Below are 25,720 nucleotides of genomic sequence, written 5' to 3'. Positions count from 1 at the left end.
TGGGGAACGGGTACGTAATCTACATGTTTAGGGCGGCCTATACCCCCCACTGAGAGCCCGACACCCCCACGGGAACACTCACCTAAATACAGACGGACACGCTCACAAATGCATATCTTTAACTTATATTCTATCAGAATGAAAGAAGAAAATAAATTAAGTATATTCAACGGGAACGTTTTAAGCCCCACGTCGATGGTATCGCGACATACACAAAAGGGAAGGGGCTCAAGGATATGACGCATCTGTCAGGGGTCGCCACCCACAGATTGAAAGAGTCGGTAAACCTCATGGAAAATGGAAGTACTCTACGAATAAGTGCGTTTAACCGGTCTGTTTTCCCCAAGCCCTGTATCCATCAAACAGCCTCGGAAATAAAAAGTCCCGAAATAGTTTAGTTCTTGAGGATTGATATTTGTTTGTATGTGATATGTAGCTGGTAGAGGGAAACTTCTGCTGTCAAGGACAAGGAATGAAGTTGAGATATAGGTAAACCTCCTTTGAGTTTTTGTCAGCTAGTTATCATTTGGTGACACATTCAATAAATTAGCCGACAGAAGTTGGAGCTCTGCGAAACAGTGGTCATCTATGGTCTAGATGTGATACCTTCATGTCAACTGCGAGGACACTTATTCTTTGTGCCAACTGAGTCATCTATGTGACGAACATCTACCCTGACTATAGTGTGGTAAGTGTCTAAGCTAGTATTCTTGCAAATCACCGTCCGTTTCAATTCAGACGCCATGGTAGCAAGACTGAAGCAAATCGCAGGCAAATGCGGTTCGGTGAGAGGGGGCTGACGGGGACAAGCTTTTCTCAAAGGAGCCATATCACTTTTAATAATAATAGAAACGCAAATGTTTTGGTATACTTTATTTCCCTTTCTTTGGAAAGCGTGTATAAAGTCCTTAAATGTAGCGTTACCCCTCAGAAAGGCCATAAAAGGTTGCATGAAAGCAAACGACCAAACAAGTTTGCCCCCCAATAAAAAAGAAAACAAGTTTGGATCCCCCCCGAAAATTTGGTTCGTGGATCCGTTCTTTATCGTAACCGGAAGTTTTTTGCTGGGCTTTGGTCGAGTGGGACTAGAGATTCTGTCACAAACAGTGAGGAATTACGATGTCTTTGTTGTTGAGAAAATAAACAAACAAGCACTGAATTTATAGGAGGCATTTCTGTTGCGTTACAGCTATCATCACAACAAACCATCTCCCGAAATGGCGGCGTTTCTCGTGAGATCAGGGAAGAGATCAATCAGGGAAGAGATTAAACAGTGGACATAAATAGAAATTGAGTGAACTTCTAGTCGCACGGTACTTCGATGGGACGGGGGGAAGTTTCCATTGTCATGCACTGTAGATACTGGGTACTAGGTACGCAGGTACAGGGTGTGATTCACGTTTACGTTCAACGTCCTTTGAGACATCGGGTAGGGAAGAAACTTAGTCATGAACTTATGGATATCAGGCTGTCAATGTCTCTGTTTGTCAACTCGCTAGACCAAAGTACATGACATAGGGCAGGGGATTATAGCTGTGTTGAACAGTAGACATTATACATGTACATATATGTCAACGACCCGCGTACAAGCCGTTGGTCTGAAACGAATCCACGGAAACTGCTCTCTGTTGACTTTAGTATTTTGACAGCCATTATGTCACACCTCTAAAAACAAAGAAGTGAAACCTCACCCTCAAAAAGAGCGAGTCTCTTTTAAATCACACCACTCTAAGGACAGTGCAAACCACTCCACTCCCGAAAAGACTGAAATCACTCAAAAAGAGGAACCATAGGCCTACAAGGAAAATTATTTTAAGTTGTCCTTTACGTAACTCCTTGTGAGGATGGGAATTTCACTCTTTTGGATCGGTTTTATTGAGGACTCACTCTCTTTTAGAGTGATTTTTTTTTTACTCTTTTGCCTTTTAATAGAGCGCTGCAAAACTCCATGCTTGTACCGGCTTTTATAACTGATCCTCACATACCTTGAAACGGGCATGGTCAGTCACGTTATTTATTTGCCGTGCATAAATCAGGGCAAAACGCAACAATTTTCGGCAACTTTATACAGGCCCGTAGGCTGGGGGGGGGGTTCGGGGGTTTCGAACGAACCCCCCCCGCTTCCAAGTTCCGCTCGATGGTGTGTTTTTTATTTATCTTTTGGTAATAAATATATAATTTTAATATGCTACAATTTTCGGAATGTAAGCCGCAGTTTATACATTGATGCTCACGCGGAAAATATCTCTGCGGTTTATAATGAACTGCAGGCGGTTTATACAGCAACGTTTAAAGAACGAAATCAGTCACTAAACATGCCTCAGCGCAGCCTAACCCGGGGCGGGCCGCCGCAGCCGATCAGCCACGCGTACCAGCGGCGCGGCGCAGCCTTCTGCGCGCGGGGGCAAGTCATGTTTTCATTGGTTGCCGTTTACAATGGCTCTACCCACGTGTTGGAAATGAAGGAAACCAGTCCAGAAAGACTGAATATACTTGTTAATGCCCTATAAGTACCGTTCGCACCTCACATATTGTGTGGTACGTCTGTTTGTTTTTGTCTTTTATGGTTGTGTAATCCATGCTGTTTATCAATTTACTGGTCTTAAAAAGAACAGCTGCATGGCCTACCAAGCGAAGACTCAGGACACTAATCCAGCCCACTAAAATTCGTATTATCGAGGACTTGAAAAAGTTTAGGCGTATTGAAAACACTCGTTCGTGCGCTGGTTCACGTTACAATTGAAGAATGCGCACTAGAAACTGGCGCAGACCCAATGGGCACTTCGAAATTTCACTTCTCACGTTTGTGTATGGAGCAACATTTTATCTCCAATTTCACAAATGGTGAAATTTAATCAAACTCAAAATATTTTGATTCATAAATGTCGATTTCATATACCCGCTACAAAGTTCCGATGACATGTTAATTTGGTCCGATTTTCCAGGTTTTTTTCCGAAGTGCAAAATGACATGCGCCCTAAAATACATTACAATGTTCATATCATTCGCTCGCCGTCACCCAGCGCCCGATTCAAGGTGTAGGGTAAAGAGCAAATTCATTACCAGGCCAATTTAAAATACGCCGTGAATCTTGAAAACTGAAGTAGGGAGCCTATACAAGTCTTACAATGCATCCTTCGGTTCGCGACAAACATGGAACTTGTTCAATGTTGTGTTCCAAAGCGCATTATGATAGGCCTTTGTATAAAAATATATGTTCACAGTGCCAAAAGTTCCACTTTTTTGGGGTTTGACGACCCCCCCCCGGTCTAGGTCGGGCAACAGAAAGGCAGGAAAGGGTTCTTGAACCGAACATACGTGCCAACAGAAATTGTAATTGATAGGTGACATCCCATAAGTTTGACTGTACTTCTTACTGAGATCTAAATTCGTAAATTTCAGCCTCAGATGCCTATGAAGTTTTCTCCGGACTGCTTTTACTTTGAGTAACAATGAAGTGTCGGATGCATCACCTCCTTCTCGTTGTGACACTGCAGTTCCTATCATCTACCCTGGCACAGTTTGAACCACGTACATCTTGTAAGTAATGACTTCCGTTTTTCTAACAATTAATAATAATTATGCGCTCATACATGGAAAAAGTAACTTTCAAGCCTCAAGGTCAACCTTGGAAGTATAGAGACCCAGCTTCGCTCGTGCCGTGCCGTACTTGTATCCCATCAGTCCCATCCAACTAAGCCTCCCTCTATTTCAGCTTTGTGAATCCCATGCGTACGCTGCAAAGGATATTTTACTGCTGCGATCAGTTATCTATATACACGTAGGCCTAGCGGTTCTGCGCGAAGGTGTCGTGCGTGCTGACATTTTCGTGGTAATCCCTGGCCGTGTGAACATAATTATTTTATTCAAAGAGAATGTCGCAGTGGTACTATCAGCGAACATAATACCAGATTACGAAGCACTTGAATATGTCCATCCTTAAGTCTCGTCCCAGGCTGATGTGGTCAATTATTCGGTGAAATCAGGCAAGTTTGTTTGATTATTTTCAAAACTTCTAAGCCCTAAACGCTTGGACACGTCTTCTTCTAATGAGGTCAACGTTACTGTCGCTTGTTGAATTTCCGACTGCTTTCTTTCAATCTGTACCACAGACGTCCGTATATCTCCACCGGAGGGAATTCAGAGCTTGCAGGGACTTCACCAGAAGCTTCGTTGTGATGCCAGTTACATGGGGGAACCAGTGGACATTGTGTGGTCAAAAAACGACCAAGAAATACCAGACACAAATCCTAGGTGGGTAGACCTTTAGGAGGTTCCCTTTACGTTTATTAGCCTGACTGTCAACAATTTGCATAGCGTTCTATTTACGCAAATGAGCGGAAACGCAAAACGTCGACGACAAGCGGTTTGCCGCCACGCGATATGCACATGAGACGGAACTTTGTAAATAATATTTGCATATCATTACCGTATGTCTGTAACTCTCCACAAGTGCCCTGAGTTGAAATGTACCCTTGAGATAGACAAAGCTGATTAGACAAGCTAGTGCGAAGTTTTTTAACCACGCTCACGGTGCATATGCGACTAGAGGACACTTTGTATCCTGGAAAAATGAAACATGGGAAGGGGAGGTTCGCTTGCAACAAACAGAAAGAATCTCACTCTAAAATAACGAGGGGTCAAGTAAGGACGTGTTGCGAGGTCTTAAAAAGAGACGCAACATGGAAAAGCGTTTGACTGCAGAAAAAAGAATAACCAAAAACCTACTTTAGTCAACAACCAAGAAACAATTTGAAAAAACAAATCAAAACTCTGTTTTCAGACCCGCCAAACACACACTTATCCCCTTGTTACAACACTGACACTGACAGGCCTATCGTTATTTAAAGGATACTTTTTTCTATACTTTCTTCGATTTGATCAAGAATAACTATCGACGAGAATGTCAACCGGATGGACACAGCTTCCTTCTCAATTTTAACCATTCTGAACACGAGGGTCAGCGACAGCGGGCGCTACAGCTGTCGTGTGATGCCCCCCGGCAGAGGCATATCTACCGTGATCGTCACCATATATGAACGTAGGTTGTCCGAAGTGTGCACTCACATTACAATGTCTTGGAAGACTGGTCCTCTCTCTCTCTTTGTCTGTCTCTCTGTCTCTCTTACCGCTGTTGTAAAGAGTTCATTCAATGATTCCTTTTTCAGTGTATGAAACTATTGACTTTGTTTTAGGGATGTAAGCGCATTTTCATTACTTTCCCGGCAACTATTAAGGAGTTCTGGCTGTAATGAAAAGGAGGGAAAGCATTGATCGGGTCGTAGGTTTTTTTTCTGTTTACATTGTGAACCTAAATTTGCTCATCGGAAAAAATTTCCAGGAAACGATCAACAATGAATCCCCCAAGAAACGCAAATTTAGGGAAGCTTTTAATCTTATAATTCCACCACCTTTTGTGCACAATTCAAGGCAACATCGAGATTTTTTCCAATATTGAAAACCAGATTTGTATGAAAACTCGATTGGCACCAAAATGCCCTTTTAATTAAACACAGCGAAATCAAAATTGAAAGTATTGTCAACCAAACAACCACAAAGGTGCATTTTCGAGAGTTATGGGAAGGAAAAGCAAATCTTCCATGAGAGCGTGTCGGTAGCAACTAAGTGAGCTTCAGAGAAACGCACGTAGGGTCGCAAAACCGCATTCCTTTCAAGAATGACGTCACAAAAGTAAGTCGACAATGTGACAAGTGAAAACTGTACCCTCCCTTTCCAAAACACGAGCAGTCACGCTGTTTTCCCACGATCATTTCCACAGGCCCACAGGTCAGTGGGAGTCCAGCTCAGCTGTTGTCTCCGGACAAAAACATGACACTGATGTGCCAGATGACGCCGGACCTCGTCGAGTACGGGGCCAAAATTTTCTGGCACAAAGAGGGTCGCTTTGTGGGTACAAGGGTAAGTGTCACAGTTATATCTGGATTCTGAGGGAACAGCAATTCACTGACGGGCCGCTAGAAATCAAGCTGAGGGCGCTGCTCAAAACTGGATCCTCGACCCCTATAGATCTAGCTGTATTGTTGAGCCCCCTGGCTGCACACATTTCTACCCAATAGATTCTTTTGAATTTTTTTTCCATTTTCTGGGGAGTTGTCTCAATTACCATCCCTTTGAGCACTCATGATGGCCGTGTTAGGCATCGCAATGAAGACTAACTCTCTCAACTGCCATGTTGAGCAGTAACATCATCGCGAGCACCACCCATCAACCACCTGAGCGACGCCCACCAACGAAAGCAACCGTCATTGTCGTACTCGCCATCATGACCGAAGGCGTACAGTTTTGAAACCAGTTTAAATAGCAAATACATTTTGTCACTTGGGAAGTTCGAAAATTATCCTCAAAATACGCACTTTTTTACCATGCCGTGAAAGTGTGCAGGATTCTACCCAGCTCAAAAGTTCCCGACTTCCCCCCGCGGTTACTCCCCTGGTGACCAACGTCTCTCTCAATTAACACAAGCATTCCTTACCTACCATCCCATCAATACTCCCAATCGCCGTCACTGGCAGGCCCCAGCATCAGCAAATCATCCTCACAATTAATTAGATCAATCGTCATCATTGTACCCGAGTATCTTAAAATTAACACTCTGTCCTTTGATAGGGATTTATAGACGTCGATGCCAACGGTTCTCCGGATGTTTTTATATCACCCAACGGATCCCTCACGATCATCAATCCACAGCCTGTCTTTGGTGGGACATACACCTGTCGTGTGAGGTACACTGTGTATGGTAGAATCAACTACTTGTCTAATGACATCAAAGTCTACGGTAAATTTCATCTTCCTGTGGATTCTTAGTTTTCATCCTTTTTCAAACCCACGTGCCCTCAACTCCATACCCTTTTAATTTTAAGGTTTATTTGATAGGTTCCAAGCTCGATCTCCATATGTGTTTCACCCAACTGTTCAGTCATTTCCACGTTTTCTATGACTTAAATGAAAACTCAAGACCAACCATCAACACATAAACCGTGAAGTATTACATCGTGGCTGGATATCTTGGCAAGCGCCCTCTACGTTACACTGTTTGAGGAGTAGAGTATTTATCTTAAGACCAATTAATTTGAAAGTAGATTCAGAACGAGCGGTCATAAAAAAGCTTCTTGACTGAAATGAGACCGGTAACTTTCAATGTTTCTCGCTTCAACAGCATCTATAAATGAAAGAAGACTCAGTCAATGCCGATTTATTCCGTCCAAAATATGAGCATCAGGCCACAACCCCTGCTGAAACATTTGTCTCAAAGGACCGTGAAATATGGGAGCATAGAAAGGCCACAACGAAAATTAATTTTCAAATCTGTCTAGCTGCGATAGGTTTGAGTTGGATTCAGAATTTACGGACAAATCCACTAAAGTTTTACTTGACATTCCAACAATTAACCCACAGGCGATGACGTACAAACAAGATGGCGAGATAATAGCTCCCCACAGCGAGGAAGCAATTTTGAAAAAAACTGTTTCATTGTGGCCCTTCTACGATTCCGTAGTAATGTTCTACGACTTGTTTTCCTGAAACATGTATATAGTTTCATGTATATGTATGTACTCTGCATTATTTTAGTCAATATCTCAGTCCAAACTGAGCCTTACAATTGGTACAACGCGAACTCACGGCGCCCTCTGCAGCTTCAGTGCATCGTTGAGGGATTTCCGTACGCCGAAGTCTTCTGGAGTTACCAGGGCAACCGAATTTGGGGCAGTGACATGGTTAATAACGTCACATTGATGACAAGACCACTGGACCACGTGACCATGCTGTCCACGCTGTCCATCCGGCGTCTTCCGGGCAATTTTAACGTCACACATTTCATGTGTACGGGCAGTAATCAGTTCGGCGTGGACCAGAAGGTGGCATCGGTGGTTAACACGGGTAAAAATTCCTGTTTATTTGCCCTGGAACCCCTCGCAATGAAGTGCAGTCCCTGTATTTTCATCAATTTCCCTCTTTTGGTGTGGAAATTGATTTAGTTTGTATAGGTGCCTATCTGCAATGAAATAATCTGTTCAAAGTCAGATTCAAAAGGGCCTACAGAAAGTTTAGCAAACGACATGTTGACCGACCACGCTACCTTTGGTTGATGTGGGGTGTGTGGGCCAGGCTGTATTGTTACGGTGCAATTTGACTGCAAACAGCCGACAGACGATACTGTCATGCGAATAGTTATGCAGGTTCCGAATACTATTTACAAAGACAAACGATAACAGAAAGCGTTAAAGGCAAGCGGTAAACCGCTCAATATTGTTCATTTACACATGAGGCAGAAATCCGCTGTGCATATCGTCCACAATAGGGTCCCACATGAAGAAACAAGGATGATTATGAAGCAAGATATAGGACGGAGAGCAACCCCCCCACACACACACACCCATGTACACACCTCCGTCCCATATCTTGCTGGGTATATAAGCGCTAAACCGTGCCAGTCAGTGAGTGACCGGTGACGTCATCCCTTACGAGACCATCTATAGTCCCACAGGATATCACTGTATTGTTTTGTTTTACCTCGCAGATTGTGTTTACCGCTGTGGGCCCAGTTTAGAAATATTTCTATCACAACATCGTGTGCTTTGGATACTGCGATGTTAATTCCACGTGCATCCGTCTTCAATCACTTCGCCACATCTTTTTTCTCCCTCTAATATCGTGTGTTAATTTTGTTTCTTACGTACAGAGCGTGTCTTCAGCCCGTACGGGATTGGCGCCTCATCAGCAGTGATGCAATCTGCAACCGTCTGCGTTATTACATTAATTCTCTGTGTTCTACTTATAATGAACTGAACACAAATTAGTTGCCACTTGCAACTTGTAACATGCATTACTTCTGTGTGTATATGGTTCAGAGGTTTGCAATAAAGTTTAAAGTACGTAACCCTTATAAAACTTGTCGTGGGCAGTAGGGTGTAATGATTGTTTCTCGTAACCTCAGGTGGAGAACTTCCTACGAGGACAACAGTAATGTTTGAGGATGAGAAGCGAATTGGCTCTATTGGGTTGGAATGCTCCCACAAACGCCATACATCCAGTGGCGTAGCTAGGATTTTACGGGGGGGGCTCACAAAGGGGGCACCGGCATCTTGGGGGGGCACCAGCTTTCGGTGGTGTGTTTTTTTGGGGCAAGTTTTTGTTAGCCTTGTTCAATATCTATTCATCTTTTTTTTCCAGTGGGGAGCACCTGGGGGCACTTGGAATTGAGGGGGGGGGGCGTACGTGCCCCTTCAGGTACCCTTCCAACGCGTGCGTGCCCTAGTTGTTCGTGAACCGGCGGACTGGAATTCATTGCGAGGAAGGGAGCCTTCGTTGCTAGGAAAACAGCGCCCTCCTTTGGTCCCGCTTAGGGCCCATTAAAATGAAAGTGGGTTTGACTTTTTATTTTGGAACCTAAGGGTAAAAATGAGAGAAAAGTTCATTACAAATTAACACCAGTTCAAGCTGCGAAACAATTTAGAAATTTTTTATTAATGCTTTTTAAATATTTGGAGAAAAGTGAGGCTTGGAACCCACTGTGCACCACTCCATTTAACAAATTACATTGAATAAGATAAATTCAGGAAAAACCATTGAAAATGACTCCCCGGTGAATGTCCAAGTAAGTTCCCGAATGCCGAAGGAAGGGACCATGGTGTTGTTTTCGGAAGCATACAAACATGCTAAAAACCATTATGTCCCTCCCCCCGAATTTCAGACAGGATACCTATGACTAACTGTTGTTTTAAAGTGAATTCGGGGGCATTTTAGCAGGTGTGGCCTTGTCTTGTAAAAGTTTCATTGTTGAAATAAACCCACAATACTTGGGGCTATTCATTGTGTGGTTGCTCTACGCCTACAAACGTAATAAAAACGCATGTTTCCTTCCTATTTGAGTAGCAATACAAGCTTTTCGGGGGGGCACCTTTCCAGGGTGGGGGCAGGGTACCCATCGAATCTTCTGCATGAGACTCCCGTTTCCAACAGTGCAAAAGATTAAATATCTTGGCCGATCGTCGAGGAACAGGACTACTTATAACTAGAGGAATAACTGAGGAATGTATACTTGAACCATAAAAGCCCTCAAAACTAGGCTCTGGGCTCCAGACCCGAAGACTGAGACTTGTCAGATAAAATATGTTAAGTCGGAATGCCTATATTGAATGTATACAATCGTGGTTGAGTCCGAAGAATGAACAAAAAGGACCAGACGTGATATAAACAGAATATACCAGACTATTTCCGATGCAATTCTGTGTCATTGTTCTGGTTCCTGGTAGTTTGTATATATCAAACAAGCACCTGTTTGTACAGTTTGTGAAGTTATTCTTTGTATTCAGATACAGTTCTTTAATTGAGTCCTAAGATGTTCTGAGAATAAAACAGACTGAAAAGGGGAAGGCGAAAAACATTTCCGTTACACTTGTTGTTAATGCTGGTCCAAGTGTGACTTGGCCTGTGGACGTAAAAATAGAAACAGCATTTCTAAAAACAGACCTCCTGAAAAACATAAAAGGTAAAATATATCTCTTATATGCTAAAAAAATCACAAATCAATAAAAACCAACCCTTAACAGATTAATGATTCAGCAGACTTACAAAATATGGGATGGGACCATTCTTGTAACGTTTGGTCTTAGGCCTACATGCTAATGTGGACAGGTTTATAGCATTTCTGAGTTGATATTGCACTTGACTGTGTCTCGGCTTGGGTAACCACGTATGGAATGTATTGGAAGACTTCAGTTTGGCTGCAAAGTTAATAACTTGCTTTAAACATGGAGTTGGGATTTTTTTTCAATGATTTTAATGCTTAAACGTCGATAATTCATCAATAGTCCATAATTATCAGCGTTAAGTTACATACATGTATTTGGGGGGACTCCTAGATGTCATACCGGTACATACAGGGGCTTCTTTCCAATCAACCATCGGACTTTTGTTTTCAAAAGTTAAATATTAACATTTCTTTTTATTGTTCAAAATCCTGATATAAAAATTAAAGACAATAGTGACTAAGCGTACTTAATAGTACATGGGATTTAATTTCTGTGCCAAAAATAACCTTTAACTGCAAAAGCACACGTCTGACGACCCTTTAATTCCCGGCGCCTTGGGCTTGTTGATTGCTCTCCGTGGGATGCGAAGGGACTTTCCCTCCGTCGACGACTCAGCGCAACGGGCCGTGGCGGAAAATAATGACTGCCGTTGCTTCATCTCCAAATCCTCTGCAAGATTCCATTTGGGAGTTTTCAAACAGCTATCATCGGTAAATGAATTCAATTCTGCACCATGACCGAAAAAAACATGTGCTGTCCGTATACGAGACTCCATCTGTTTTCATTTGTGCAGTCGTTAGCTCATTATTCATAGAAAGGAATAGGGTATATAGCAAAGAAATAATATGTACAAGAGAACAACACGATAATGTTGAAGACAGAGACAGGAATTCCTGTTTGTGTGAGAGCCTGGCACGCGGTAGCATCTTTTAGTCTTCTGTGCTTTCTGAGATCCCACGTCCGTTTAAAAAGAGTCCTACCCATCCCTTTTTTAAAGAATATATATTCTCTGTTTGTTCTAAGGCTGTATTTCGTTTCATTTTTATAAATTAAAGCCGTTTCTTCATGGAAAAAATATTATTTGTGAAATTCACTTGTGAATGTGCTTGGGCGTATATGTACATGTATATGCCTGACACAGTTGGACTTTGTAGTCAAGTCCGTAGCTCTGCCCATTTTCAGAAACTTTGCCGTTACTGGCGCATTACAATAACCACTCTTATTTTCAAAATATGTCCGATGATTTGCGTTCGAAGGACTTTCAACACTTCAATTAACAATATAAGTCATGCCCGAGAATGTCAACAAATGATATAAAGCGATCTTTGTCAGAATGCCTTGGATGCCCGAGGATCGAGTGACTCCTTCGCCTTTAAGTTTATTGGTGATTGATGACTTTCTTCATTGCCACGCCGAGGGAAAGCGAGGTTCTGTGTTTTCCCTCGTGAGCAGAGCCGGGCGAGTCGTATAATTATGGTCGTGTTTACACATTGTACTTGACAGTTCACAGCAAAACACATTACTCGTTAGGTGTTGGCGATAGACAAAAGCAAATTGGAGTGAGCTCAATATAAAAGGGTTACAAAGTTGTAAAATTCTTGTTCAAAAACTTATAGCTTGGTTTACCTTTTAAAAGCAGGTCAAAAACTTCACCTGTAATAATTTATTGATTTCAAAACTTCCTCTTCACCAGAGAGGCCTGTTGACAAAATATATTGTCCTTGTTCAACCAGGCGAATTCGACCAGGGGTTGACCAGTAGTCACCGATCGAAATTGGCCGCATGATGACGCAGGCAATTTCTGTGTGTTACGACCACAATACATATCTTGACCGTCACACAACACTTTCTAAACTTGGCATGTAATTCACAGTACATGGTATCTTGAAGTCAACCATGGGAGTTTACCTTGACACTGGCGTTTTTGCAGAATCGTCATGAGTGCAATCTGCATCCAGTGGCGTGGCTAGGATTTTACGGGGGGGGCTCACAAACCATCACCGCCATCTTGGGGGGGCACCGGCTTTCGGTGGTGTGGTTTTTGGGGGCAAGTTTTTGCTAGCCTTGTTCAGTATCCATTCATCTTTTTTTCAGTGGTGGCACCTGGGGGGCACCGGAAATGGGGGGGGGGGGCGTACGTGCCCCTCCAGGTGCCCTAGTTCCAACGCGTGCGTGTCATAGTTGTTCGTGAACCTGCGAAGTGGAATTCATTGCTAGGAAGGGAGCCTTCGTTGATAGGAAAATCGCGCCCCCCTTTGGTCCCGCTTAGGGCCCATTAAAATGAAAGTGGGTTTGACTTTTTATTTTGGAACCTAAGGGTAAAAAATGAGAGAAAAGTTCATTACAAATTAACACCAGTTCAAGCTGCGAAACAATTTAGAAATTTTTTTTAATGCTTTCTAAATATTTAGAGAAAAGTGAGGCTTGCAATTGCATGGAATCCACTGTGCACCACTCCATTTAACAGATTACAGTGTATAATATAAATTCAGAGAAAACCATTGAAAATGGCTCCCCGGTGAAACAGGTCTGTTGACTTGTACAGTGCAAAGAGGGGAAGCAAAGCACGGGCACGTACGACCTGCTTTGGTTGGATTCACAGTAAATCTATATAAAGGAACCTAAGGCTGATAAGATCGACGCTAGGTTCTAATAATGTAGGATGTGGTCTGAATGAACATAGCCCTACATGTCTGAAAATGTATGTCAAAGTAAGTTCCCGAATGCCGGAGGAAGGGACCATGGTGTTCTTTTTGGAAGCATACAAACATGGTAAAAACCATTATGCTCCCCCCCCCCGAATTTCAGACAGGTTACTTATGACTAACTAACCTTTTCAGGATAGGGGCAGGGTACCCATGCATTGGCAAAAAATGATCAACGGTTAACAATGGAAGGGGATCAATTTCAGTGCATCTGTAGAGGAAATTTGTGATTTTCATCCTTTTTACCCGTTTTTCATTCTTTTGCATTTTTCTTTCCCTGTTTTTATTTTCATTCTTTTGCGACGCCCATTGTTTTTTCTGTGTTGCTTGTAAGAGAATGGTATTGACTAAAAGGGTCTTTCCATCATTTACAATTTACTGTTGTAAATTTGCCTTTTTCGTTGTAGATAAAATTAATGTTTTACATCAAATTGCTCAACTGCTTATCACGGACTTCCCAGAATATCAAACATAGAAAAGCGTGGCATTGAATCTTCTGGCTGAGACTCCCGATTCCGGCAGTGCAAAAGATTAAATATCGTGGCCGATCGTCAAGGAACAGGACTACTTATAACTAGAGGAATACCTGCGGAATGTATACTTGAACCATAAAAGCCCTCAAGACTGGGCTCTGGGCTCTAGACCCGAAGACTGAAACTTGTCAGATAAAATATGTTAAGCCGGAATGCCTATATTGAATGTATACAATCGTGGTTGAGTCCGAAGAAAGAACAAAAAGGACCGGACCATTTCCGATGCAATTCTGTGTCATTGTTCTGGTTCCTGGTAGTTTGTATATATCAAAAAAGCACCTGTTTCAAACAGGTACTTTTTTGAAATATGTTGTCCTTGTTCAACCAGGCGAATTCGACCAGGGGTTGACCAGTGGTCACCGATCGAAATTGGCCGCATGATGACGCAGGCAATTTCTGTGTGTTACGACCACAATGCATATCTTGACCGTCACAGAACACTTTCTAAACTTGGCATGTAATTCACAGTACATGGTATCTTGAAGTCAACCATGGGAGTTTACCTTGACACTGGCGTTTTCGCAGAATCGTCATGTGTGCAATCTGCATCCAGTGGCGTGGCTAGGATTTTACGGGGGGGGGCTCACAAACCATCACCGCCATCTTGGGGGGGGCACCGGCTTTTGGTGGTGTGGTTTTTGGGGGCAAGTTTTTGCTAGCCTTGTTCAGTATCCATTCATCTTTTTTTCAGTGGGGGCACCTGGGGGGCACCGGAAATGGGGGGGGGCGTACGTGCCCCTCCAGGTGCCCTAGTTCCAACGCGTGCGTGTCATAGTTGTTCGTGAACCTGCGAAGTGGAATTCATTGCTAGGAAGGGAGCCTTCGTTGATAGGAAAACCGCGCCCCCCTTTGGTCCCGCTTAGGGCCCATTAAAATGAAAGTGGGTTTGACTTTTTATTTTGGAACCTAAGGGTAAAAAATGAGAAAAAAGTTCATTACAAAATAATACCAGTTTACGCTGCGAAACAATTTAGATTTTTTTAATTAATGCTTTCTAAATATTTAGAGAAAAGTGAGGCTTGCAATTGCATGGAATCCACTGTGCACCACTCCATTTAACAGATTACAGTGAATAATATAAATTCAGAGAAAACCATTGAAAATGACTTCCCGGTGAAAAAGGTCTGTTGACTTGTACAGTGCAAAGAGGGGAAGCAAAGCACGGGCACGTACGACCTGCTTTGGTTGGATTCACAGTAAATCTGTATAAAGGAACTTAAGGCTGATAAGATCGACGCTAGGTTCTAATAATGTAGGATGTGGTCTGAATGAACATAGCCCTATATATCTGAAAATGTATGTCCAAGTAAGTTCCCGAATGCCGGAGGAAGGGACCATGGTGTTGTTTTTGGAAGCATACAAACATGCTAAAAGCCATTATGCCCCCCTAATTTCAGACAGGTTACCTATGACTAACTGTTTTTTTTTTTAAAAGTGAATTCGGGGGCACTTTAGCAGGTGTGGCCTTGTCTTGTACAAGTTTGATTGTTAAAATAAACCCACAATACTTGGGGCTATTCATTGTGCGGTTGCTGTGCGCTTGAAAACGTAATGAAAACGCATGTTTCCTTCCTATTTGAGTAACAATACAAGCCTTTTCGGGGGAAGGGGCACCTTTTCAGGATGGGGGCAGGGTACCCATGCATCGGCAAAGAAATGATCAACCGTTAACAATGGAAGGGGGTCAATTTCAGTGCATTTGTAGAGGCAATTTGTGATTTTCATCCTTTTTATCCGTTTTTCATTCTTTTTTTTCCTTTCCCTCTTATTGTCATTCTGTTGCGACGCCCATTGTTTTTTCTGTGTTGATTGTAAGAGAATGGTATTGATTAAAAGGGTCTTTCCATCATTTACAATTTACTGTTGTAAATTTGCCTTTTTCGTTGTAAATAAAATTAATGTTTTACATCAAATTGCTCAACTGCTTATCACGGACTTCCCAGAAGATCAAACATAGAAAAGCGTGGCATCGTGGTTGAGTCCGAAGAATGAACAAAAAGGACCAGACGGGATATAAACAGAATATACCAGACATTTCCGATGCAATTCTGTGTCATTGTTCTGGTTCCTGGTAGTTTGTATATATCAAAAAAGCACCTGTTTCAAACAGGTACTTTTTTGAAATATACTGTCCTTGTTCAACCAGGCGAATTCGACCAGGGGTTGACCAGTGGTCACCAATCGAAATTGGCCGCATGATAACGCAGGCAATTTCTGTGTGTTACGACCAAAATGCATATCTTGACCGTCACAGAACACTTTCTAAACTTGGCATGTAATTCACAGTACATGGTATCTTGAAGTCAACCATGGGAGTTTACCTTGACACTGGCGTTTTTGCAGAATCGTCATGTGTGCAATCTGCGCGCATTTGGTTGACTCCAGGCCGACTGAATTTGTTCCGTGATACTGATGTCCCAAATTCATAAGGGGTAGCCAGCACCAAAGATAACTGTTTTGTTTCGCATGAAAACTAAAAAGAAACTACCCGGCACCGCCTTGTCGGAGATACCAGACTTTTTTCTCTAAATAGGGCATTCAAAGGTGCCGGTGTGAGAGGTGGCGAATTCAAAAGAAATAATACATAGGGTCGTATATTAATGACTGTTCAGAATCACGGAGACTCCTACTGATGAGCATTTTGGGCGCAATCTCCGATAGTTCCTCACAGAAATACATTTGTTATTGACATTTCAGGATCGATTAGTACCAGTGGATGTTTGTTTCACATGCCAGTTTTTTCTGTCCCCTTTCCAATCGGTTTTTGTTTGCTATAAAATGAAGTGAATAATCGTCCATCATGTACAACACATCGTCCCAATCAAAAATGAAAATACTTGAACCTTTTTTTATTTCAACTTACAAACGGTTCTGCCATAAAGTTAATGAGGCTAAGTTTTACCCCACATGTCAACCAGCAGAGTATGTAGAACTAGAAAGGCTGCTGCTGCATGGGTGTACACCTGGAAATTATCGCTCGGGTCCCTGACACAGTGCCCTGTAATCTACGACAGATTGATTTACCTAGATGTCCCCAAACAAACACGACAGGGGCCGGACAGTCAGGTTCACTGGCAGGAACATGTCGGAACGTCTCACGGAAATAACAATGAAGGGGAACCTTGATGATACCACCATCAGTGCAGCCTGGTTCAAAATGGCCTGACAGCTGAATTGCGTCTAGATATTACTAAAAGTTTAGTCTCGGTGTTGTTCCCTTTGCATCTTCCCCCTCGGAACATTAAAAGAATGAATAAAATCGAATAGTCAGGAAAAGCAAACGGATAAGGGGTTTTTGATTGTAATCCCAAACACTTGTTCAAACTTTTTTCCCGAAATGGTTCCTCATGTTACTCCATTATCCATGGAGATTTGTTTAAAGTAGTCCTCTTTCTCCAACTGTCGATCTCACCAGAATCCAAAACAACAGAGCCAGTGCATGCAGCATGCATGTATAGCTAATGATAGACAGTGATTGCCAGGACTACAAACAGGCAAAAATATTTCCCCAAATTCAGCAAAACAAAATAGGCCTATTTAATGTCCTTTCAGTGAGATCTTTTTATATTGGAAACGATCTTCAAACACACACGTAGATGCACCATGTTGCGCCTAATTAACATCAAGCTGATTAGCCAACGCTGAATACTATCAAGTCAAATCAAGTCAGGAATCTTTATTCCATCCCGCATGGGCCGGGTTACTTACATATAACCCATCTCAAGAACCGTTACGTTCCAGTTGGTTTGCAGCCAACGAGTTGGGTGTGCCATCATGTCAGTGCTTGGCAGGTGGAAGGGGGCGCAACTGTTCTTTTTTTCGCGGTAACGCAAAGGGGTGGCTGACACTAATCAAAAGTGAAAAAAACCCGGATTTTTTATCATTAAGTTATTTAACAAATGAAGAGACCGCAAATGACTCTAATAATATTATTTTGAAGGAAAGCCATAATGGTCTAATGTGTCTATTTCCCCCACTTATTTATCTTACCAATTTCCCCTGTTAATCTAAAGAGCAGGGAAACCTTCCCCCAAATCCCTAAGTCTCATAAAAATAAGTTATCAGTTGTAATAAATGGCAATGTGGTCAAACAAGACGTCATGAAGTTTCCCTTGGCAGTGTTTGAACTGCAAGTTACGCGGACACACAAACAGATCGGCCCAGTTCATTGTTAATTCCTCTTACGTTTTAATATATTGTCTTTTTAGGCAACACATTACAGCAAAGACGAGGATTGTTTTGAAAATCAACTGACGATACTAAAACAGATTAATTTATTTCCTGGCGAGAATTGGAAAGGGAGAGTAGCCACTTTCAATTCTGAGCCTTGTTAACATCAGTGACATCATCACCGAACGCTCTGTGGCGGTCCTTCTGCGGAAGAGACTGTCCCTGTTTCTATCGACATGGAGGGTGGGGCAGGTCAGAAGATCAGAGGTCACAGTAAACTTGTTGCCAACTCGCAGCATCGCTGTGATCCACCGGGATACACGTGTTTCTACCTTTGCACGAGGACTTTGCCTCGTTCCAAGCTTGCTGGTGATCGACTATTGAAATGCAGTCGAATTCCATTTATCTTTCACTGGAGCCGCGCGAATAGATTTCGACTAAAGTTCACGGACGGTTAAAACAGGACTTTTCAACGACTAGTTATGAAGTCTAATTCCCAGACATACGGTGGCGAGAGAATTAGAAATAAAGAGAACCTGAGAGGAGGCGTCTAAGTATTAAAGTTTGTTGCTTCGCACTTGCAAGTCGAGGTAACCAACCTTCCAAGGCCCAGCTCACTGTAGCAACACGAAACTGCGATACTCAGCCTGATATGGAGACGTTCTCTCTGCGCATGCTGCTGCTGCTGAGTTGTGCGTTGCTGGGCTGCGTGGTGCAGTCGATCGAATCGTCAGGTTGGTACGGGTTTATGTGTTTACCAACAGAGAACGTATGTATTTTGAACCTGGCGGGCTACAGCTGATAAATAGTACATGTACATGGTGATTGACTTTTTGCTTCGCAGTGGCGTATGTTTACACGGAGCTGCTTCCATGACTTCATCGTTTAATATACATGTAGGAGATATGATATGATATGCAACAAGTTCTGTGACGTCATCAAAGCACAAGCGATCACCTCATGTTTGTTAACACAAACACGTCCCGAGTAGTTGCAATATGAATCATTTTTTAGAGGCGTGCGGGGAAGATACATGCAGTTTACGTTCATTTCAACGAAAATTTTTACTCACTTACATTTCATGTTCACTGACTTTTTCCATAGTTTTTTTTTTTTGCGACAGCATAATGACTTACTGAAAGAGTCGTATACATGTACTTTTTTTTGTTTTGCTCATAGTCCGGCGTTACAATTTTTTGGTGTCAGATTGCGTTCACCTTACGAGCTCTTGCGTATTAAGACCGGTTCATACTTCTGACGAATAGACCTACGAAAGCGAAGCGAATTTGACTTAACGAAAATCTGCAGCGAAATTTCGCTTGAGTTGAAATGTGTTAAACTTTTGCGAATTTGCAGCGCGAATACATATATTTGATCTTATGTAACAAAATAAAGTTTATTTTGCTTTTGCGCAAAGTGTAAACTGACCTTTAAGCCCGCAAGCTTTCCGTGGTCGGATGAATAAAATAATTTGTCGATTTCATATTGCACCATTTCAACTTAATAACTAAAGGCTGTTTCTTAAATGCCATTTCTCACTGGACCTAATTATGCATGTCAAAGCTTGCCAGCCATGGCTTTCGTGAATAATATTCGTGAGTAATATGTGCTTTGCGGGGGGCAACAAATTAGAAACTGGTGACTAACCCTCACATAGCTATATGTCAAATTCTTTATACCTATAAAGCTCAACCCTTCAATTTTCTTTATATCCTCTTCGTAGGGTTTAATACCAATGGTCGCGTTGTTTTCTCCCTGTCTGCAGCCATAACTGGCCTGTCACTTGTCCCTATGAGCACAACTGTGCCATTGGGGGGTCAGTTTCAGATGCATTGTACGGGTATGACGGAATCAGACTGCGGGGTTTACCAAGGCTGGCTGTACAAGGTAATGGACGATGGAACTGGTGATTTTACGCCCGTGCAAGCCTTCCGTTCCCGGAGATACTACGATTGCATCTGCAGCAGGGCAAGGTGCTTCCCTAGAACCACCTTCGTCATAACGGCTGATACTGTGGAGGCCACCGGTACGTACGGGTGCGTGATGCTGCGAGACGGTCCGCCTACCGAGACAACGGTTGCCAGGGGTTTGGGAGTGGGTAGACAGCCCCGGGAGGCTAATGTCACCGTTTGCTCAGGTAAATTCACAAACTTTGCTAAATTTAATGTTACTTCAGAAAATAGGATTTTTAGCACCACAAACGGTTTATTTATCTTCACAGCAGATGCATTTTTCTTAAATGTGAATCGCATTTTCTTTTAGAAATAATTTCCATGGGATGTTCATTTTATAACGAGACTCTAAACAAAAGAAAACGACTATCTATAACTGGAAACGATAACTGTTTACTAGCGGGACACGAAGTTTCAGCGTGCGGTATAATGCATGCGATTCCCATATCAATTGGGCTTCTTGTTTAGTGATACTACACCAGGTATACCCAGCAAGAAATGAGACGGAGGGGTACCCCCCCCAACATGTCCAATCCCTATACACATTCCAGACTATTGTTACTTAACACATCCCCCCCCCAAGATGTCTGAAAGGAATTCCCCAGATTCCTGCGAGACAATGACCAACACAAAGCAGGGGGGGGGTTCTCTCCGTCTCATACCTCGCTGCCAAATGCAGTAAGGTAAGTGGGTAACAATAGTCTGGAATGTGTCTAGGGATTGGACATGTTTGGGGGGTACCCCTCGGTCTCATTTCTTGCTGGGTATACTTGCTGCATACTGCTCCAGGACAAAGTTTGTGTCGTTCATTAGTTGCGTCACACGGACTGACAGTTTCACTTTTAAAAAGAACAAAAAATAAAAGATTCCAAGCATGGATTTGAGAGCAGATGGCAAAACACAAAGCTGAATGGAATCTCCCAATACAGCTTTTTCTGAGCCTCGCGTTTTTTTTGTGATGACGGAGCTATTATTTTGAAGTGCCCATGCGGTGAGCAGCGCCGAGTTTTCTTGCAATTCTGAGAGGGTATAGCCTGCACATCTCCCCCCTCCCAACAGAACCAGATTTGATCTTGAAAGCTGAAGAGACGCATCCCGACACTGACCACCTCATCCAGGTGGAAGAGAAATGCGGGTTCTTAGGTGAAGTGAGTTGGATCGTCAACGGTAACAGGGTTCCTCGCAACTCGTTCGGATCCCCAGTGGACGATCCTTCGCTGCCTGCCTTCCAGCGAGACGATGATTCGCTCGTGATCCGCCATTGCGAGTGGAGCGACCGTGCCAACCACTGGTGCAACGTCAAGGCAGAATTCAAGTGCATTACGAGCTCAAGTCGTTTGGAGGTTGCTACGCAGTCGTTAAACTTATCTGGTAAGAGTTGGCTCGAAAATGCTTTGAAAAGACACGCGTATTGTGATAGTTTGATTACAGGTATCAACTTTTAAACTCCTTCCCAGTGCAGGTCAACAGACATTTACAACATCTTGCCAGTTGTCAGTGTATGCTGAGCATACAGTGCTTATAAATATACGTTGGGTAAGGGCAAACTCGTTATATATAATTAACGTCTCCCCAACGCAAAAAAAAAATACATCTTGATAATAGTTCGCGGTACCCGCTGCTTCATTTGACTTGGACCGGCCAGCCGACCCCGGCAAGGTCGGTGGTCGAGGGGTTAAGACATTTGCACTAGTAAGCAGGAGGTCGTGGGTTCGAGTCCCACCCGAGTAAGCTTGTGAGGTTTTTTTGCAAGCTCTCGGACAAGCACTGAGCATACAGTGCTTATAAATATACGTTGTGTAAGGGCAAACCCGTTATATATAATCTTGCCAGTGTATATCCAGAATGTTTATAACTGAAACAAAAAGGTTTTATTACTGATAGGTCAATATCCCAGGACAAACAGTAAGGGGAGTGCACGCCAAGACTAAGTGTCCTTTTCTGTCCGAAATGCATGCGACCATTGCGATGACAGATGACCGTATTGAAATCTGTGTCTACATAACTTCAACTAAAGTTTTGTCTTCAATTTAGGGTACAGTAGATGGCAAAATTCAGTTTTTGAAAAAATTCCCTGAAAAATTTCCGAAAAAAAGAAGCTTCCCCTCCCATCACGCAAGAAGTTTGATACAAGCTGTCAAGTCTTTTACTGATGATTTTCACCAAGACCGCGTGGGTGCGTGATATATAGAAGCCATATAATTCAGTTCTTAAACATATATAACCAATGGCATCATGTTTTTCACATTGTGTAGTTTACAAATTTTAACCACATTTCCTGTACATTACTGCAATATAGACTGTTGCCTTTCGTTCTCATCGACCGAAGCCCCGCCCATCGAGCTCTTCCAGGCACAGCGTCCTGAAGGTAAGTTATCATATTCTCCACACAAGTACTTAGAACTTTGTAAAATGAATCCTCGCTGACACTACGGACTCGCAAGGTTTGCACCTCAAGTGTTGACGGAGATGCAAAGGCGGTGCCACAGCCGAGAACCGAATCATTTAAAAGAACCATGCATGGGGGGTATGCCCTACAGAAAATGTGGCTCCACGTTGCACCATCCCCGGAAATATAACTCAGATACGCTATTTCTGTCGTTCACCGTTCGTAATACCAGTGATGTAATTACATATGTTGGTTTGATAAAAATCTGGATGGACTATTGGCACTAGATGTGTAAACATATTTGGTCAGTGTGTTTCCGACTAGTTCCTTCTGCGCATTCTAACTGTGCGGCAGTGACATTAACGTCTTAACGTTTATACAGTCAGACAGCAAGTTTTTAACGCAGAGCTTTTTAGGGATTAAACTTAATAGGTCTGTGGTATCACCATGCTAAAGTTTCTCCTTTATGAGTAAACGTGGATCTGACAAGAGCTGGAGGGTACCGTATGATCTGTCCGTCGTCAGGATACTTGCCATCTCCAAGATGAAAACTAAGGACCATGTTTTCCCTTTTATATTTAAGTGACAAACAAAAATCATAAGCAGGAGTTTTCCACTTGATGCCTGTCGAATCAAAATTAAACTTCACTAATGGGCTTCATTAAACATCGTCCCGCTTGATCTTTGACGTCATCTTTACCCCTTAATTGACAAACTTTGCAGGACATCCCACCACCCAGGGAACGATTGAAGAGACACCCAGCGAGATGGAGAAATGGGCGCTGGAGAAGGAAGTCCTTGAGCTGAGGAAGGAACTTCTTCCACTCCAAATCAGATTCTTCAAGAACTGGGGTCGTGTCAACCCCAAGAAGATTAGGGATGCTATGGAGAGTGGGGCATTAGACGACATCTGAGACGTACTAGGGCAGATGTCTTTTCTTCTTCGTTTTTTTCACTGTGTGTCTGCATGAGCAGTGTTTTACTAACGCGTGCATGGCGATTAATTCTTAGTACATGTATCTACACTTTTGGCCATTATCTAACCGTATAATGAGTAAAGAAATTTTACAATCACGACAGAGGAAATCAAAAGTTATTAAGCCCTTCCAACATTGAGAACTCGTCAAAACTATTACCATCTTTAGCACCGCAAGAAGATTAAGAATGCAAAAATAAAATGAAAATTTATTAATGAAAGTTACTAAGGACATTGGAATTACCGGTCGTATTAGGGTACATGTTTTCTGGAGTCCGACTTTGTATCGTGGATAGTGTTGCCATGGGTGATCTGGTAGGTCCACTTGCACCTGGCCAAACACTTCTCATTAAAATGAAGACAGAAGCCAGTACTGAGGGTCTCACATGAATCAATTTAATATTCTTTTCTACAAATCAAAACTTGAGAGGCTGTACAAATAAGCCATGGATTAGGCTCCTCCCAATTAAAGGTACAACTCCCCAACCAAATCTTTCTCGTCATATTTCCAAAATACAGATTTCTAATTCTATTTCAATCGTCCTAATTTTTCCCTGAGCGGTCAGGACATAAGGAGGCGGATCCTGTCACTTTTCCTCTCTGCACGGCATACAAACAAAATTGAGTCACTTTAAAACACACACGCGAGTTGCACGCGAGTGTTATATGAAATCCAACAGTGAAACAAAGCAAGAAACTAACCCCAAATTACTCTGTAAGATAATATCACATGTCCGCAGAGACTTACCAACAGCATCTGTATAATGTTCCTGTACTGTATAATAATAGTGCCGTGTGAGAAATTATTCACCAACACTGTCCAAACTGTGACAAAATGTCAGCAACGTCTCAGCAACATGACGACTCATAGCAAGAAGACAGTTTCTACAGTGAAACCGGGCTACGTACCTAGCAACAAAACTCGAAGTCCTCCAAAATAGCCTTATAGTTCAGAAGCTAATGACGTACGTACATCATGCCTTTTAAAACTATACAGACTGGTCCACTTTTAGAGGTGATCAAAAATACTAATATAGAGTATCTGTTGAAATATATAGACTCTCAGACTAGTTATGCAGTAGGGCATGGAGGGAGCACGGAGGCACCCCCCCAACTCGACGCTTGTGCCCTCACCCCCGTGTAACCCCCCCCCCTTTCAGAAATGAAGGAAGGAAAGACTGGTTATTTGGTCAGTGTTAATGTTATAACTGTCCGTCATGAATCGAAGCACTTGGTGACTAGTGCCCATCATGTCGGTAATTCTAACCTATAACAACTTTTGCAAAATGGTCAGTGTAAACGTTTGATCGTAGTCACACAATTCGTGTACAACACTAAATTACACTTGAAACAATCAGTCGAAATTTACAAAGTATTTCTGTATAAAATTATCATCTTGACCGCATTTTCCTAATACTTTTGTAATATTTCAGAAATTGGCTTTAACCAATCAAATATTACCATTCCTTTTGTGTGATTTTATTCATTGCAACGAGCTCTTTACATTTTGATCCTTTCGGTCTTAGTCAGCTTTCTTCTTTCAGTCTAAAGTGCTGGAGATAATATTTCTCAACAATCAAGAGACCATGACAAGTTAGGGATAAAATGAAACAGGGTTCGTCGATGAGTTTGAAAAGTCAGTAGAATAAGAGAAGTGTTGTGGCACGTGGCTTAGGCCTTAGAACTTCGGCTGAAAATGCCCTAATGCTAGTACATTATACATATACCATTGGGTTTGGGCAGAAGTGATATTAGTTCTGTTCATACAGATTACAAATCTCCATGATTAGACTTTATAACTCTCGATACGAAAAACAACAAAGTAAGAAGTAATACATTGCTGTGCCTACAGTTTATAGCTATAGGAGGTAAGGATTTTATGTGCATACGGTATCTTTGCATAGTCGCTGAAGAACAAAAAACGTGATGTTCATGTATTGAAATGTGTCTCTAAATAATAAACATGGCACTTTTCTGCGGCGCATGCAGTGTACATTGTTTCGTAAAAAATTGACACGTGAACCCGTTTACATCGCGCATTTCGTGTAAAAATAAAAGTTGTTGATGTGTAGGGTGTCATAATTATGACACAGGTGTGGGGTAAATGATTCTTCAATCCACATCTTAGCTAATTGTGTTTAGGTTGTGTTTTGCCTGTACATGAGCTGGAACTTGTGTCAGTACTGCAGTATACTGGGTATTGTTTTACCCTTTGCATACCAAATATGAAGCATGCCAGAGGCAAAAAATAAATACAAAAGAAAAACTAAATAGTATGTTTGTTTTACTCAATTTAAAGCACAAATTACACCCTGTTTATAGCTAGCAAATTGGCACAACAAAATATGACACTTTTCTTTGTTGTATCCAAGCCATGATTGACCAGAAACCAAAACTGACATACAAGCAGATTGAAGTTCTCAGGAAGGGGACCGTCGTGCT

General features: G+C 42.3%; 2 protein-coding genes across 3 annotated transcripts; both read left to right on the top strand.

The window, feature by feature from the left end:
• Nucleotides 1-231: 231 nt before the first annotated feature.
• On the top strand, nt 232-10,916 carry LOC110991149 (neural cell adhesion molecule 1-like). Of its 2 annotated transcripts, none has more exons than XM_087135065.1 (8): nt 232-489; nt 3,403-3,540; nt 4,113-4,254; nt 4,887-5,041; nt 5,780-5,919; nt 6,628-6,796; nt 7,591-7,899; nt 8,702-10,916. In XM_087135065.1, the coding sequence occupies exons 2-8, from the start codon at nt 3,453-3,455 to the stop codon at nt 8,806-8,808; spliced, it is 1,110 nt and encodes a 369-aa protein (XP_086991191.1). In that variant the 5' UTR covers nt 232-489; nt 3,403-3,452; the 3' UTR covers nt 8,809-10,916. The 2 variants fall into 2 exon arrangements, with proteins under 2 accessions (XP_086991191.1, XP_022112052.1); XM_022256360.2 differs by having other exon boundaries at nt 235-688.
• A 7,386-nt stretch (nt 10,917-18,302) lies between these two features.
• Nucleotides 18,303-25,549, top strand: LOC110991027 (uncharacterized). Its single transcript, XM_087134935.1, has 5 exons — nt 18,303-18,695; nt 19,727-20,098; nt 20,973-21,284; nt 22,213-22,281; nt 23,026-25,549. Exons 1-5 carry the CDS (start codon nt 18,614-18,616, stop codon nt 23,214-23,216), a joined length of 1,026 nt encoding a protein of 341 aa, XP_086991061.1. The 5' UTR covers nt 18,303-18,613; the 3' UTR covers nt 23,217-25,549.
• Nucleotides 25,550-25,720: the final 171 nt, after the last annotated feature.

This window comes from Acanthaster planci, linkage group LG03 (assembly GCF_054643075.1).
Source record: "Acanthaster planci isolate LZ-2023a linkage group LG03, COTS_SCS, whole genome shotgun sequence".
Lineage (NCBI taxonomy): Eukaryota > Metazoa > Echinodermata > Asteroidea > Valvatida > Acanthasteridae > Acanthaster > Acanthaster planci.
This window is presented reverse-complemented; position numbering and strand designations above follow the sequence as displayed.

Excerpts from the sequence above, each read along its gene's own strand:
- LOC110991149 (XM_087135065.1), top strand. The coding sequence starts at position 3,453 with ATGAAGTGTCGGATGCATCACCTCCTTCTCGTTGTGACACTGCAGTTC. Across the intron at positions 5,042-5,779 it reads GATCGTCACCATATATGAAC|GCCCACAGGTCAGTGGGAGT; the intron begins GTAGGTTGTCCG and ends TCATTTCCACAG. Across the intron at positions 6,797-7,590 it reads TAATGACATCAAAGTCTACG|TCAATATCTCAGTCCAAACT; the intron begins GTAAATTTCATC and ends GCATTATTTTAG.
- LOC110991027 (XM_087134935.1), top strand. The coding sequence starts at position 18,614 with ATGGAGACGTTCTCTCTGCGCATGCTGCTGCTGCTGAGTTGTGCGTTG. Across the intron at positions 18,696-19,726 it reads GCAGTCGATCGAATCGTCAG|CCATAACTGGCCTGTCACTT; the intron begins GTTGGTACGGGT and ends CCCTGTCTGCAG. Across the intron at positions 22,282-23,025 it reads CCAGGCACAGCGTCCTGAAG|GACATCCCACCACCCAGGGA; the intron begins GTAAGTTATCAT and ends CAAACTTTGCAG.